Raw genomic sequence first — 15,304 nt, forward strand, 5'->3', positions numbered from 1 at the left:
ATCCAGCCACATGGCCTCTTTATTTTGGGCTGCTGGCATTGGGACGGTCGAGGTGGGACAAGACCGGTCCCGGCATGGGCTCCCTCCTTCTCACCCCACGAATGGCAGTGCACCTGGGAGGAGGTTTGCTCTGGTGGGAGAAGGTTGCTCCAGGAGGTGCCATTCTGTCCTGGGGCAGCAGCGCAGCCCCTGCATCCCCTCGGTGCCGCAGCAGCAGCCTTTGTGCCCATGGCTGCAGGACAGACCAGGGAGGGATACCACACGGTTTTCTTGGAAGGAAAGGTGGGATGATGGGAGCAAACCTACTTGTGCTGAGCTACTGCTCCTTCCCCACCTTCCCAGGACCTTCCCTAGGCACTGCCCTGGCAGGGTGGGGGCAAAGGGACAACAAAAAAGACCTGGGGGAGTATTCACAAGAAGCCTGCAGGATTCAGCCTGGCTGTAACCACATCCTTACCTTCTAACACTAGAGACAAGGGAGAGCTATTCACCCTTTAACACTGGCTCTCCCACCAGCCCTGGGATGTGCTGGGATTGCCCTGGAGACCTGCTTGTTACTCTTGTGGGGCCAAGCCCGAGCCTCCAGCTTCATCCAGCACTGGTGCAGTGTCCTGACCGGAGGGACGCAGGAGCAGCCGACACAGATCCATGCTTGGTTTGGGGAGCTCAGACAAGGCATTACCAGCACAGTAATCTGACACGCTGTCTGAACTTGTGTGCAGCTACAGCTGGAAAAGGGGCAAACGCCAGCAGGCAGCTGGGAGCTGAAATTAGCCCTTCCCTCCTGCCCAGCCGCAGGCAGGAGCAGGCAGAGCTCACTCCCCAGCCGTGCCGCTCCCGTCAGCTCTGGGACACGGGCACACGCTGCTGCGCAGACCGTATCCAACACACCAGCGGGTCAGCTCTCCTCTGGGGGAACTGTGGCTGCAAGGAGAACCCCTGGGAAGTGAAACCGCTGCCTGTGGCAAGCCTGAGCCAGGAGCAGCCATGTCCGTCTCCAGGGGAGGAAGCACACAGCCGGCACATGCCCAGCACGGGCACCGCTGCACGGCCAGCAGAGAGCAGCTGTCATCGCCACTGAGCTAAGCTGCTTCTGGTGCCCTGGGCCATGACACAAGGCTGCTTCCAGGCACCGAGGAGCATCATGTCCCCATCCCCATCCCCACCCCGGCCCAAGCCCTGCGGCTGCACCAGCAAGCCCATGGCAGGGCCCTGCTCTCACCCTGGCACTTGCCCTGGCCCAGAGCAAGCAGCTCTTTCGGGACACCTCGCTGGGGCTGGGGCAGGCAGTGGCTTCGACCTGGCTCTGCCCATCAGGGCTGCGAGTGCAGTCACTGATCCCGTGCCGACGGCGCAGGCGAGCGCAGCTTGGGCACATTTGGTTAATGCCAGGGCCTCTTTCTACACCCCCAGTGCTGCCCTGGGCTGCCGGCGAGTTTCCCTGCTCCCACCTCACCCCGTGCAGCAGCCCCGGCCCTGCCCTCCCCCCTGCACTATTCGCCTGCGCTTAATAATATTTTCATGACTGTTTCAGACCCACACTCTGGGAGTCTCGGGGGATGTTTGTGCATGACATCACCCTCCCCCTCCCGTAAATCAGGCACTGGGCCGTGCATAGCCATGACCCATTCATGACAGGGATAAAATCCAGATGTTCCAGTGCTACGTGCAGCTGGGTCATTTCCTTTTTTGGCTAAAAACGTGAGGCTCTTGAGGCTGACTGAAAGAGGAGCCCGGGGGCCCTTTGTACAGAAACCTTTTGTGGTTAATCCCTGGAAACAGCGCTGCAGAAACAAGGGTTTGTGGTGCTCCTGCTGGAGGACAGGCTCAGCTGGAAACCTCCCGGGCTGGAGCTGCTCGCTCACCCTTTGAGGCCGAGCAGCAGCAAAACCAGAGCCGGGCGCAGGTCACAGGGCAGCAACAGCAACAAAAATTCTACTTTAAAAACCCCGCTAGCTGCCAGAGCAGGAGCCTTTGAAGCAGCCAGGAATATGCACGCACGGAGCCAGTGCCGCGGTCCCACGCAGGCCCCACGGGTCATGCCTGTCGTGCCGCCAGAGCAGCACCCGTAGGAGCTGAGCACCGTGCAGGGGGAACGGAGCGGGGTGCTGGGGGCTAGGGCAGGCAAGCCCAGGGGAAGTTGTGGCAGCTGTTAGTAAATGTAAGGGAATCTGTGGAAAATAGTTTCAGATGTTAGGGGAATAAATGGCTCCCCGGCTGATAAAAATGAGTAATGAGCATGCACCGCTTTGGGGAAGGCTGCCAGAAGGAGACCACCATTACCCGACTGGAGACTACAGCAACTTCCCCACCAAACCTCTATCACAGGGGGAAGGAAGCTTGTTTGCACGGTGGGATACGATTCGGTATCATAGTGATCCAGACCAGCTCCCGCAGCAGCGCAGCATCCTGGCTGCTGCTGAGCCCGACCCGACAGCCAGCCAGAGGCATCGCACCCGTGCAGCACCGGCACCAGCTGAGTCCTGCTCAGGCCCATCCTGCAGAACAGCCTGCCCGGACAGAGAGCAGCCACGGACAGACAGGCAGCCCTGGCACCAGGAACCCACTGCAGCCCCACAGCAGGAAGAGGGAGCTGCTCTTCCTCTGCCTGTAACCCAGGGGACTGGTACAGCTGATGCCGATAGTGTGGTTTGGGGAGGCGCAAGCACTGGGGGGATCAGCGGTCCCCAGTACAGGGTTAGGGGTGAGGACAAGGCTGAGCACAGAGCTGCAACACTGATTCAGACAGCACTCTGCCCTGTGCCTGCTGTTCGAGAAACACATGAGAGCAAGCATCACTAAAACAGTTTATTACATAAAGCCGTAGGAAATACACAGGGGGCTGAGGTTTAGGACACTTCCTTCTAGAGACTGCTCCAAGCTCCTCAGAATAGCAAACACACAAACTCTGATTTGCCTGCATCAAAGCTTTCAAACGAGAGTTCAACAAGGATGTGAATACAGAGTTAATAACACTTCAACATGCATAACATTTTCTGTTCCTAAGTGAAGCCAGGGAGGGGGGGGCTAGCCCCTTCATCCTGCAGTTGGTTACAAAATGACAGATATTCATGACAAATGAGTACAAAAGGGAAAAAAAAACACAAGAAGATGCTTTCAGAAAAGCACGTGGCTGTGTAAGCAGGAAAGCAGGGTCAGCATAAGTGCCCCAGTAAGACAGAAGCAAAAGGGATGTAGAGACAAAGCAGGCATGAGCATCCCACTGCAGAGGGGCCTTAGTGGGGCCCAGGGCCAGCTCAGCCATCGGGCAAGGATGGCTCGAGCCCTCATGTGAATCTGGGATGGCTCAAGATGTCCTATTTTGCACAGTTAGGGACAACACAGGGACTTGGGAGATGCAAAGCCCCTCCTCAGGGCAGCCCAGGTGGCACCTTTGCTTTGCTTCTTGTTTGGGACACAGCGAGGGATGAGCGTGGCTGCCCGCTGCAGGGGGGACACTCAGCCCTGGCAGGAGCACGTTGTGGACATCCCGACTGCCCCCTCGGCTGACCTCTGTGCTGGAGCCCTGCGCTCCCGCAGGCCCTCCCCTCCAGCAGCCACCGAGTGCAGCCACAGCCTGTGGGCAACGCTCCCCTCCCCGAATTGGCTGGCAGCTGGGCTCAGTAGGGCAGTTCCCGTCCCACGGTTTCCCATGAGAGGGATGGAGCAGGAATAAAGCCCTCGGTGCTCTCAGCCTTCAGCACGCCCTTCTCCGGGGTTCAGCCAGGTGCATCTCAGGGGGGACCACCAGCGGGCCAATACCCACCAGCCCCAGCTCAGACACCGCAGAGGCAGCTGCGGGAGATCACAGCACAGGTGGATGGGAATTGGGCAGGGAGGTGGTGGGGGCAGAATGCCCCGTACCTGTAAGCGACTTGAGTGCCTCATCCACAGCTGAGTGACAGCACCTCCACGGAGATGTGCAGAGCAAAGGATCTGGCCCGCAAACGGTGAGGTGGCTACAGAAATCCGGAGGTGGATCCCATCTGGCAGACACATGCTCTTCTCCTGGTGACACACAGCCTGGTGTCCCCAAACCCCCCAAACAGGGCAGAGAGCGCCCTTCATGCCTGGGTCAAGCAGTGCCTCAAGCCAGCCGCGCATACGGAAAAGGCTGTGCTGCAAAGCCGTCCGCTACGCAGGCCAGCACGGCCAAGCCGCATGGACCAGGAGCTGCTGCCTTATATCACGCAGAGCAAGGGAAACACATGGGGAAAGAGAAAAATCAGCACTGTGCCACGGGGAGCAAATACATGCTGCCAGCGTGCAGATCCAGCAGCCCAATGCTGAAGCTGCTGCTGCTGCCCTTTGCTCAGCTGGGGCCCTGGGCTCAGCTCGTGCCTGGTCAGACAGGAAGCAAAAGGAAAGAGAAAATAAGGGGGGGTGTCTTGAAGCTCCTTTTTCAACTTTATTTAGCTTTGACTCTGCACAGAGCCATAGCATAGCATACTCTAGCCTTCAGGGAGGGGCACAGGAACCCGTGGAACACACCGCGGTTCAGGGTCAGCCCCCATCTCCTGTGCCTTGTGCCCTGCCCCTGAAATGTTGCTGGGGTATCTGGCACAAAGACCCTGAAGAATAGAGAAAGCCCCTGCCCCACGGTGTCCTCGGAGGCTCATAGGTCACTGCTGCAGTCACGGCACAGGATCTCATCGTTGTCAGGGATGAAGCCTTTCCCGACCAGCGAGGTGTTGCAGCGGGCGCAGTTAAAGCAATTATGGTGCCAGTGACGGTCCTCAAAGGAGACATATTTACCACCGCCAAAGCCTACGGGAGGGACAGAGTGCAGTGTTAGAACCCCTGGGGAAACCGGGACGAGCTCCCGTACAGACCGAGTCTTGGCCTGCTCATCTCTGAGTCGGGTCTTCACACGCAGTGCTGCACTGTGGCACCCAAGCACCCCCAGTATTGAAGACATCTGAAATAACCGATCTCTGCTCTTGGGGGGAAGAGGACCAAAATGATTCCACACCAGATTTTGCAGGGTTGGGATCCTCAAACCAGAATCACCATTTTCTCCCCAGAGAGGAGCAGGGAGCGGAGCTGCACCATCACAGCGAAGGAGGGGGCTGTCAGGAGCTCCTGGCAGCACTGCCTGGAGCAGCTCCTTCCCAGGAGACTGCTAGTGGAATCCTGGGAAGAGCCCTCCTGCCACAAGCCCAGGCCCGGGCTCCTGCAGAGGCTCCGTGGGCAGCTTCCTTCCTCTGCCGGCAGTGGAAGGACTTGTGGGCTGTGACCCCCTTCTCCCCAGGACTGCGACAAACTGATAAGGACCAGAGGGGAAGTGGGGTGCCCAGGAGCTGCCCTGTCCTCAGCCAGAGTCATCCTCTGAGTCACCAGCTGATTCATGGCTTTGCTTGCCTTCCCAGCAGCAAGAGACACGAATTGCAAAGGGAAAGGTCAAGTGGGGGAGGGCAGGGAGGAGGCCAGACCCTCTCAGGGGTTACTGCAGAAGAGGACCCCCTGCTTCCCCTGTCTTGGGCAAGTACGACAGGTCCAGACTCCCCTGCAGCAGCTGCTGCTCCAGCTAAGGCTGGAAGTCTCTGGCTTTCCCTGTCTGTGAGCAATCTTTCCACAGGGTGTGGCAGCCAGCCTCAAACAAGGCAAGCTAGAGACACAGGATCATGCTGTGAGGGGTCATTTTGGGAGCCTTTATCCCTGGGCAGAGGGAATTCCTCCCAAGGGGCACAGTTCAATGCTGTGAAAGATGTGCATGAAGGGACACAAGCGGCCTTAGGACACTGCAACAAAGAGATCCTCTCTCATGGGGTTCCTCGGAAAGCAGCTACCATTGTTTCTGTGGGGGACGTGCCTGAGGGCACCTTGCACTCCCCAGCATTTGTCCCCAGGAGGCCTGAAGAGCCTGGAGACTGCACGGTGGAGACATGTATGAACATCATATGCGACTGCGTCACACGTGCACTCGAGAGGGCAGCTTCACCCAGAGAAGTCACTGCATATCTGGAAACAGGGCAGGTAGGTCATGTCATGTCCTGCCCTGCAGAAGCGCCCTGTAACCAGGGCCATTCTGCTCACCTGTGATGGGCTTTGTGCAGGCGCTGCACTTCTTGGCATAGAGGTTCCCAAAGCACTTGATGCAGTATGGGTTGTCATCCTGGGAGGTGAATTGCTGGCCAGCCAGAGGGGTCTTGCAGCCTGTGCAGACGAAACACTCCTTGTGCCACGGCTCATCCCGGTAAGTCACTCCTCCCTTGGTCAGGGTCTGCGGGAAGAGAGCACACACTGGTGACACATGGGCATGGAGAAACGGGCCGCAGCACACAACCAGCAGCTAGCCAGGGTGCTGACGCCTGAACCCTTCTCTGGTGGGGCTCGGACAGGAGTGGGGAGCATGTCCCTGGATCAGAGGACTGGGAGGCTTTGGGCTGTCAGGCCAGACATACCTTTTTGCAACGGGTGCAGCGAGGAGCGAACTTGCTCTCGTAACAGGGGACACAGTAATAATCCTTCTTGTCTGGGATGAAGGATCGTGACCCAATGGGCTGCTGGCAGCTGCTGCATATGAAGCAATGCTCATGCCAGGTCTGTCCGTTGTACTCCAGCTTGCGGGATCCTGCAGAGAGAGCCGTTGACAGTGTGACAGGAGGGAGCAGCACACGCACGCGTAAGGGACACGGGAGGCCGTGCAGGATAAACTGAGGTCCTGCACGCCCGGCTCTGTGCGTGCCCTCCCCGTGGCAGCGCAGGACCACAGGCAGCTGGAGAGGGGAGCCCCAGGCCACCCCACAGCTGCAAGGGGAGGGCTGCGGGAACATGCCCCCAGCACCGGCACACAGGCCGCGGCAGAGACGCCTGTTGTAACCTACATCTGAAGGTGGTGCCAGAATGGCCAAGCAAAGACACTCCCTTGCCTCAGGCCATCTCCAGAGACACTCACACGCCTTCAGTCATTCCTTCTCTTCTTGTCAGCACACACCAGCAAATGCCCAGGAAACCCTTTGTTATCTCCTCCCCAGCTCACTTCCCGATGAAAAAGGGGAACAGACAGACAGCTGCTGTAGTGATCGCAGCCTGGGATCCTGCTGTCTTGCCAGACAAGCAAAGTGCCAGCCCCACTCTATGCAGTGACAGTGGAGCAGGAGAGCAGAAATTCAGCTCTCTTTCTTGCTGCCCTAGTGTTGGACCCTGCAGCCCTGGCCGATGCCACTGGGACCAGGAACAAACTGCAGTGCTCCAGCCTGCCGGCTCCTACCTGGCATGACTGTCTTCTCGCAGGCAATGCATTTGGAGGAGAACTCGCTGCAGTAGCAGTCATTGCACAGCAGCTCCTCCCCTTGGCAAGTGAACGGCTCATCGGCCAGAGAACGGTCACAGCGGAAGCAACGAAAACAGTGCTCGTGGTAATGGCGATCCTCGTAGTACAGCTCCTGGGGAGGACAGCTAAGATGAGGAGGGGACCGATCGCCCCAGGGAACCGCCCTTCCCGGTTGCCGGGTCCCATACTCACTCTGCAGTCGTGGCCGATCAGCTCTTTGCACTCATCGCAGGTGTTGGCAAAGTGGGCGTCATAGCAGGGGATGCAGTATGGGCCATTGTCCATCTGGATGTACTTGCGCCCATACAAGGACTCCTTGCAGTTGTCGCAGTCAAAGCACTCTGTCATGGTGCCAGTCTGAGGGCCTCCTTCACCTGCTAAGAGATCAGCAGAGATGCTGGGTCAGTATCAGCTTACACTGCCCGAGATGTCCCTGCACAGCTCTGCCATCTCCGGAGGGCAAGGACCGCAAAACCCTGCGCTGAGCCAACAAACAGCCGCTGTCAGGACAGGACACAGACCTGAGCTGCTGCACCTGCTCTGTGGCTGTACGCACTTCCAAAAAAGCCTGCACACATTCAGGACCTGGGATGAATCTTGCTTCAGGTTTATACTCAAGATCAACAGTTGGAGCCCTTGGGCACCATTCAGAGCAACCTAGACACATGAGCATGCAGCTGAGCTTCTTACTGTCTGCCTTCTTGCTGGGAAGCAAAGTGTAAATGATGACCAAAGGAACTTTTTTGCATGGAAAGTTTTGATTTGGCACCCAAAATAGGACCATGCACACACTGTGTGGGTGCACATCCACTGTCACATGAGAGAGTCAGCCACCTCGAGGGAGGTCTACCAAGCAGCCCTTCAGAGACCCACGCCCAGCCACCAGCATGGCCCTGGCCCAACAGCAAGATTCCTCCTGACGGCTTGTGAGCTGACACTCTGCCTCATGGAGCTGTCAGCGTTTCAAATTCTGGAACTTCTCCAGAACCTGCTGCTCCACAGGGAAGCAGAAATCAGGCACCCCACACTGTACCCAGCTCTGAAGCCACATCGCAGCAAACTATTTTGCACATGTTGCTCCAACTACAAGCACTCTTCAGAGAGAAAGTGTCGGGGAGGGTGGGTGTTTTACAAGCAATAGAGGTGTTGGGGTTTTGCACGCAGGAGACCAGACACTTCTCGCCGCCCCTTGTCTCCCTCTCAGACAAGAGGCTTGTGGAACTATTTTGCTTTCTTTGGAGCGCTAATTCCAGAACAAGACTATCTTCCTTCTGTTTGGTTTAACCTGGTTATTCCTAAATATGGAGTTTTCCACTTGCAAAATCACACCCTTCTTTAATACAGGTTGCTATCAAGTGTAGACAAGCCCACGGAATTACATCTGAGCAGTCAGCTGCAGAGTGCCGCACGCTGCAGTTTTCTTCATGAACCCACTCACTTCAGAAAGAGCTGTTACGGCTCAATCTACAGTTTAGCATTTAATGGGGCAGGGAGCTCACCACCTCCCTCTGCGCCTCCCTCCTCGCGGGCTCCCCAGCCGCGGCGGCCATCTCCCTTACTCTGGGAGGCAGCCTCCAGGGCAGGAGCCGATGGAGACAGCTCTGACTCAGGGCAGCGAGCTCCCCAGGGCTATTCTTGGTCAAGCCACGCAGCTCCCAGCTGTTGTCAAGCCTGGTATGCACTGATAGGACTGCCGGTGAATAAATCTAGTGTTCCCACATGGCTACGTGACCAACAGAGGGGGAACAAAGTCCCTTTTCAGACACTCTCGTTACCCAGCTGCTGCCCCGGCCGTTGCCTGCTCTGCTGACCGCTCTGTGCCCTCCAGCACGGCAGGCTGGTGCGCGTGGCTGTGGCCACGGGAGCAGCTCCATGGCGTGCCCCGGTGAGCAGCACGGGCTTGGGGCCACCGCTCCGCTGAGCCTGTCTTGCAGAGCCCCAGCCGGCAGCCCCAGACTCACTGCCCACGGGACAAGGCAGCTTGGGCCGGGCTGGGCAATTTCCAGCCGGTACCGGAGACAGGGCAGGCGCTTGGGGTTTGCACAGCGGAGCCGGATGGGTGCCAGGGCCAGAGAGCCAAAATGGACCTGCTACCCCAGCTCTGTCCCCAGCCTGGTCTGGCCCCCCAGTGCCCCCTCCCTCTGGGGGGGCCATGAGGTGCTCAGCCAGCCAGGCAGCAGCTCCCGCACCCCCCCGGCACCCACACGGCTCCTGGCTGCTTGTCACCCGCCGCCGCCTCCGCTGCTGCCCCACTTGCCTTCACTCCTTGCAGCCACCTGGGACCTTGCTCTCTGGCAAAGAATGAAAATCAAATTAACATCCCTCCTCCTCCCAGCCCTGTTGAAGGGAACTTTCCAAGGTGTGTCTGTAATAAAAGGGCCTCTAACGAGCACTCCTACCCTGGGAGCCACGGTACTGCCAGAGCAGGGAGCTGCGGTGTTTGCTCAATGGCTGCGCTTTATCTCTGTGGTCCTGTAATACAGGGTCAGAGGACATCAGAAAAGGCAAGGGAAGGAAAAACAACTTGATGGGACAAGCCTTGGGTTTTACCGATGACATGGACTCAGCCTCCTGAGCACTGCTGTGCCTGACCCAGACACTGTCCGTCCATGAGCCCCAGTCCCCAAACCCAAACCAAGGGACAGCATTTCCCCCTGTCGCAGGGGCAGGAGATGGGCAGGACAAACCCACCAAGGACTGCTGCCCGTCCCCTGGCCGCGCACGTACCCTTGGGACCCGGTGCCAGCCAGCAAACCACAGGAGAGCTACAGGGTGTGAGCACCAGCTCCACAGCAAGAGCTCCGGGCCGTGGCGTGGCCAGAGCAAGCTCTGCTCCCAGGGCAGCTGAGCTGTCAGCATGATCGAAACAGGGACTAAAACAAAAGCGGCAGGACAGGAACATTTCGGTCCCAAATGCTGTTTGTCACCCAGGCCCCTGGCAGTGCCAGTCCTCCTCTCCTCCACTACTGAGGGCAGCTGGCACTCCCGAGCCCACCAGGACCCCCAGCTAGCCTTGTGCTGGCCGACGCTCTCAGCCGGCACTCACCGGCAGTGCCACGCGTGCCCTGCAGTGCCGCGTTCACTGTGGGATGCGCACTGCAGGGCGACCACAGAAGAGGAAGTGAAAACCATATAAACCCTCTGAAAATGGTATACCGAGGAAGACCTTCAAGCAAGGTGCCATGCTTGCCTCCGCTTTGAGTAGCTTCTCCCCAAGGTCTACCTATGTCTGTTGCCTGCTGCGTGAACCGAGCTCCTGCTCTCCAGGCTGCAGAGTCCAAGTGGGCTGGCAGATGCACGGACTGCCAGCAGAGCAAGCCCCAAGAGCATCATGTGGCTGAGACTGCTGTGAGAGCGTACGGGATCAGACTGCGCTGCCTTTTCCACAGAAAAAAGAACAGGCCCAGGAAGTTTGCTCAGGGTTATTTGTATTAGATAAGCTGTTTGCTCTCTTTGTTCCGGTCTCACACGCAGTGCTGGGCAGGGGTGTCAAAGCCCTATGCAATGCCAAAGCAAACTCTGCATCTTCAGCCCTGAGAACATGGCACTGCTGGAGACCAAGTTCATGGAGAAGAGGAAGGTGGGACAAAAGAAATGGAGTAGAAGAAATAGTACAAAAGTCCACAATTTTTACTGCGATTGTAATGAGGAACCTGGAAATTGTCTCCATTCATGAAAAAAAGAGGTGGAGTTTTAAAATGCATTAAAAAAAAAAAAACTTTAATTGAGGCTCAGATTTCGAAGGCACAACATAGGCAGTCACTATGCGTGCTAATTAGCAGCTGCTCATACTCTGCAGTCTGCACCACCCTGTACACATTAGTTGCGTGCTAGGCTGATGTAAGTAACGCCTTCAAATACTAACCAAGGTGTTGCCCTAAAATGATGTGATTCCAATTGCAAAGAGAGTGCTTGCTTGCCCATTACCAGATGGCTGTGGTCTCTGTGGGACAAGGTCTACTGGAGCATGTCCCTCGTACATGGGGAGGGTGGAGGTGGGGTATTCTCTCAGCTGTCTTGCTGGCTGAGGGCAAAAATAAACAACAGATACATGCCTGCCAGCTGCCTACCCTTTCCCTTTGACAGATATAGTTGTGCTCATGGAGGAAAGGAAGTTCAGTTCCTCTCCTGTGCCCATGAAGAAACAGCTTTGGGAACAAGAGCTCCTCTCACAAACAAGATTTAAAGTGCTCCAGGATGCAAATCCGATCACTCTGGAACAGAGCTCAGAATAGCTTCACATATGAGAAAGGTCAGCAATTTGTCAAGGACGGACAGCAGAGTCTACTTTCTAATTAGAGAGTAACATGCACCTACCACCACCCCGGTGTCATTGTCCGCAGCAACACAGCAGATGGCTTAGCAACAGCCCCAGGAGATTATTACATTAATTTTAGTGTCTATAAACTGGGGACCTATTATGCAAAGGAGGCAGCACAGACTGTCCAGGGCCAGGCTTTCTGTTACACGCAGTCACTTAAGGGTTTAACCACCCTTTTGAGATGATTCCTGCTACAATTGAACTCCTTCAGCGAGAGGTCTCATGTATAATGGTGAACCTACAACCCTGTGTAACTTCACACCAGTTTGTTGTTCGTTGTCAGGTCACAACCAGCTGCTCCACAAAGTGATCCGAGAGCAACCCATAAGGCTATTCCTAGGGAAACACTTAATCTTTCCAGGACACAGGAATAGACCTGCCTTTGACTGCCTGTCAGGTTCCTGCCTATTCTCATCTTCCCCAGGCTGCTCTGAGCACAGCTCGTGCAGCTGCGGTTCGTACCTACGCAGACAGGCGGAAGGGAAAGCACAGTCTCGCTGGGACAGGCGAGTGTTCCCCATGTAAGGATGAAACCGTCCAGGGACAAGGCTTTGGGAAGACGGTCCTCAACGCGCTCCAAGGTCAGAAGAGGAGAAGAACGCTTTTTGTTCCTGTTGGCTTTCCAGAACCATTATGGGTCCTGGAATCTGCGCGAAATTGTTTCTGCCTGCCGCCGACCCTAAAAGGGAAACCAGCTGCTCGCTCTGAGGAGCGGCTCCAGCCCCTCCGTTGGGCTGGGAACGTTTTCAGTCCACGTTTCCTGACACCACTTCGGCAGATCCGCCCAGGGCCACTGCGTGCCCCAGCCAGGGGCTGGCATGGCCATGCCCGGCTCCCCGGGGCGCTGCGCGGGCTTCCCGGCGCCTCCTCATGCTGCTGCCTCTGTCTGTACCCTCTTGCTCTGCTCCCAAGCCCACTGTAGACCTGGCGCCGTTGGAACAACATCCTCCATCTGCTGTTGAAGGAGATCCTGCTTTTGGGTGAGAGGCCAGAGGCAGCTTGCCAGAAAGGTGCCGAGTATTTCATCAGGGTAACCCAGCCGGACCCAGCTTGCACAGAGCTCCCCAGGAGCGGTGCTGCATCAAGCCTTCACCCGCCTGCCCGTAGCACCACTGAGTCACTTCCTGCCTTCAGATCTCGCCTCCAAGCTGCCTTCCAGCCTGAGCTTCCCCACGGACAGTTTGGAAATCTCAAGTATGAAGGGCTACTCCGAGGAGCTTTGGTGTGGCGAGGAGCAGAGTCCTTGCAGGGACCATCAGCACAGCCACGGACCTCACCTGGCAGCTCCCCCTCCCGCGTGCTGGGGCACAATGGGAGGAGGTAATTTCTCCAACACGTAGGAAAAATTTGGTTCTTACAGTCGGCCTTAGAGGAGGAGGCAGGAGACAAATGAATCAGCTGGGTGTAAGGCCACACGGCCCCGACCTGCACCACTGGGTTGTTGCACTTACGCACGTGCATATACGAGTTCTGCTGAGCAAGCTGCACCGCAGTTGTTTCCCCAAGCATGGGCAGGCCAAACTCCTGCCCAGAGCAGTCATGGGCTGCTCTGGGCTCTGCAACAGATTTATCAAAACAGCTGGCACAGCTGTAAGGAAACACCCTGCACTTCAAAAGTGCTGTCAGAATCATCCTTGCTCAGCAAGGTAGGCAGCTTCCTGAAAATGCCCACAGCTTTGACAGGAAGAAGTAGCAGAAACTGTTAAAGCATCTGACAAGTCACAAGGTAGACCTAGATTGTTGCACGACTTTAGTACAGTCTTAGAATGGCAAATTGAGGGTTTCCTATTGTTCAGAAGAGATATCTGAGGTACCCTCCATCCAAAGAGCAAAACCACATCACATGGACTCCTCCTGACAGCTCTGCGTATAAATCAAGCACTACTGTCCCACAAATGTCTGCTCTTACCCTTAAACCAAGAAAATCTCACCTGATGTCAGCCCACAGCCTGCCCAGAGGCGCCCTGCAGGAAACCCCACGCTGTTTGTGCGGCTGTGACCGAGACATCACACCCGCTGCAAGGGGAGCAACAGCAGATGACCACGGCGCAGGGCACGGCCACCGCTGCTATGCTGCACTCGCATGAGGCCCCGGCAGCGCAGGCAGAGGCACAGGCACACCAAAGCTGAGCAGTGCCTTCGCACACAGCGCTCCTGCATGGAGCAAGAGGGTTCCAGGAGCGTGCCGCTAAGGGCAGGTGCACGGAGCCCAGTCCTACCCAGAGGCAGCTTCCTGCAGAGAGGAGAAGCTGAAGAGTGAGGTTAAAGTGCCATGAGAGCACTGGAAGACCTAACAGAGGCAAAGCCCGACTCTGGTAAGTGCAGTAAGAGGTGCGCTCTGCCTCAAACAACAGGCTGACACACACAGTAAGAGGCAGGAAGCATCTTTATCACTTTATACATTAGTGACATGGCACAATGTGTATGCTAATATTTATTTTCTACATCAGCATTATTCTACAGAGGAGGTGGTGACGGGATGCATCTCCAGGAGGCACCATCTCCAGGAGGCCAGGCTCACTTTCTTATAACACCAGCAATGCTAATTCTGGGAGGAAAATGACCACTGATGCCTGGTCTAAGTACCTGCTGAATTCTGCCAGACCAGATATATTCAGAAGATCTGGAAAGCAGCAACGATTTTTTTAAAGTTTAAATTAAATTTTTGAACTACCCTAATGATTGGCCAGGTCTCCCAGGAAGGCCAACAAACCTTAGAGGGTCCATATGCACAGTCCGCTATCTGCGCGTGGAAATAGTTTTGGCCTCGATGTGCTTACAGGCTCTCCAGTGGACACGGCTGGGTCTGCAAGAATCTCAACACCCTGAGGCTGTGAGCTGTTGTGCCTGTGGACTGGGGGTGCGGGGCTGTCAGAAAGTTCAGGGTCCTAAGGAACTCGAAAACTCTGCATTGGTGTTTTGAAACCAGAGAGTTTATAGACCTTTTTCCTCTAGTACTAAACTCCTCATTCTTTCTCCTAAGATAAGGAAACATAAACCAAAACTTTCCCTATGTGAAAGGAAAACCTGCTGCTAGTAAGTCAGGCTCTCACAAGGCAGCATCCCCATACAAGGTAATGGGACAAAGCTCTAAGCCAGTATTTGTGCACACTGGGACTTTTGTCCCTTCTCTACCCTTTAAATAAAGACTCTCTTTTTAATGAGGCCGCAGTTGCAGGGGAATCCAATTTTCCATGCTACAGTGGAAAACCAGGCGGGTTTGCCCATCTGAGATTCAAATTGTAATTTCTTGTGACCAAGACCTTGCGTTGCATTTGCTTTTCAGCTACTTCTGTCCCTTTCCTCCCCACATCCTTCCTATCTGAGCAGGTCCCTGAATCCAGCTGTGAGCTGAAGCATCCACACAGTGAGCATGAAGATAGGTGGTTTGGAGGAAGAGAAACACAAGATCTATTCAAATATCACCAGAGAGAAATGCCAGGCTTCCCGTGGGTGCCTATCTTCACTGCGTCTACCCACCTTTCAAAACTCCAACAGGGGGACAGCAGAGCGCAGGCTGACAAGGAGAAAGGCTACAGACAATTCAGCCCTTGCTCTAGACTTATTTTCTTTAGGGGAAGTTAATTCTACCAGGGTAAGAGAAAGAAGCTTAGGAGTCCCTACTATGCAACCATAAAATGAAAAACTCTGGCCAGTAAGAAAGGAAGGAATGATTTCAGAGTTAAAAATTTATTACTAAACACCTG

The 15,304-nt window shown here is 55.8% G+C and overlaps 1 protein-coding gene across 1 annotated transcript in view; it reads right to left on the bottom strand.

Annotated features, from left to right (window-relative positions):
• Positions 1-3,612: 3,612 nt before the first annotated feature.
• FHL3 (four and a half LIM domains 3) overlaps positions 3,613-15,304 on the bottom strand; it is a 29,901-nt gene continuing 18,209 nt past the window's right edge. The window contains exons 2-6 of the mRNA XM_075721848.1: positions 7,469-7,653; positions 7,214-7,388; positions 6,405-6,574; positions 6,037-6,223; positions 3,613-4,767 (exon numbers count right to left, since the gene is read on the bottom strand). Coding sequence (XP_075577963.1) covers positions 4,616-4,767; positions 6,037-6,223; positions 6,405-6,574; positions 7,214-7,388; positions 7,469-7,624 — 840 coding nt within the window. The 5' untranslated portion in view covers positions 7,625-7,653 and the 3' untranslated portion in view covers positions 3,613-4,615. The remainder of the gene's footprint in view (positions 4,768-6,036; positions 6,224-6,404; positions 6,575-7,213; positions 7,389-7,468; positions 7,654-15,304) is intronic.

Source organism: Pelecanus crispus, chromosome 16 (genome assembly GCF_030463565.1).
Source record: "Pelecanus crispus isolate bPelCri1 chromosome 16, bPelCri1.pri, whole genome shotgun sequence".
Taxonomy (NCBI): Eukaryota; Metazoa; Chordata; class Aves; order Pelecaniformes; family Pelecanidae; genus Pelecanus; species Pelecanus crispus.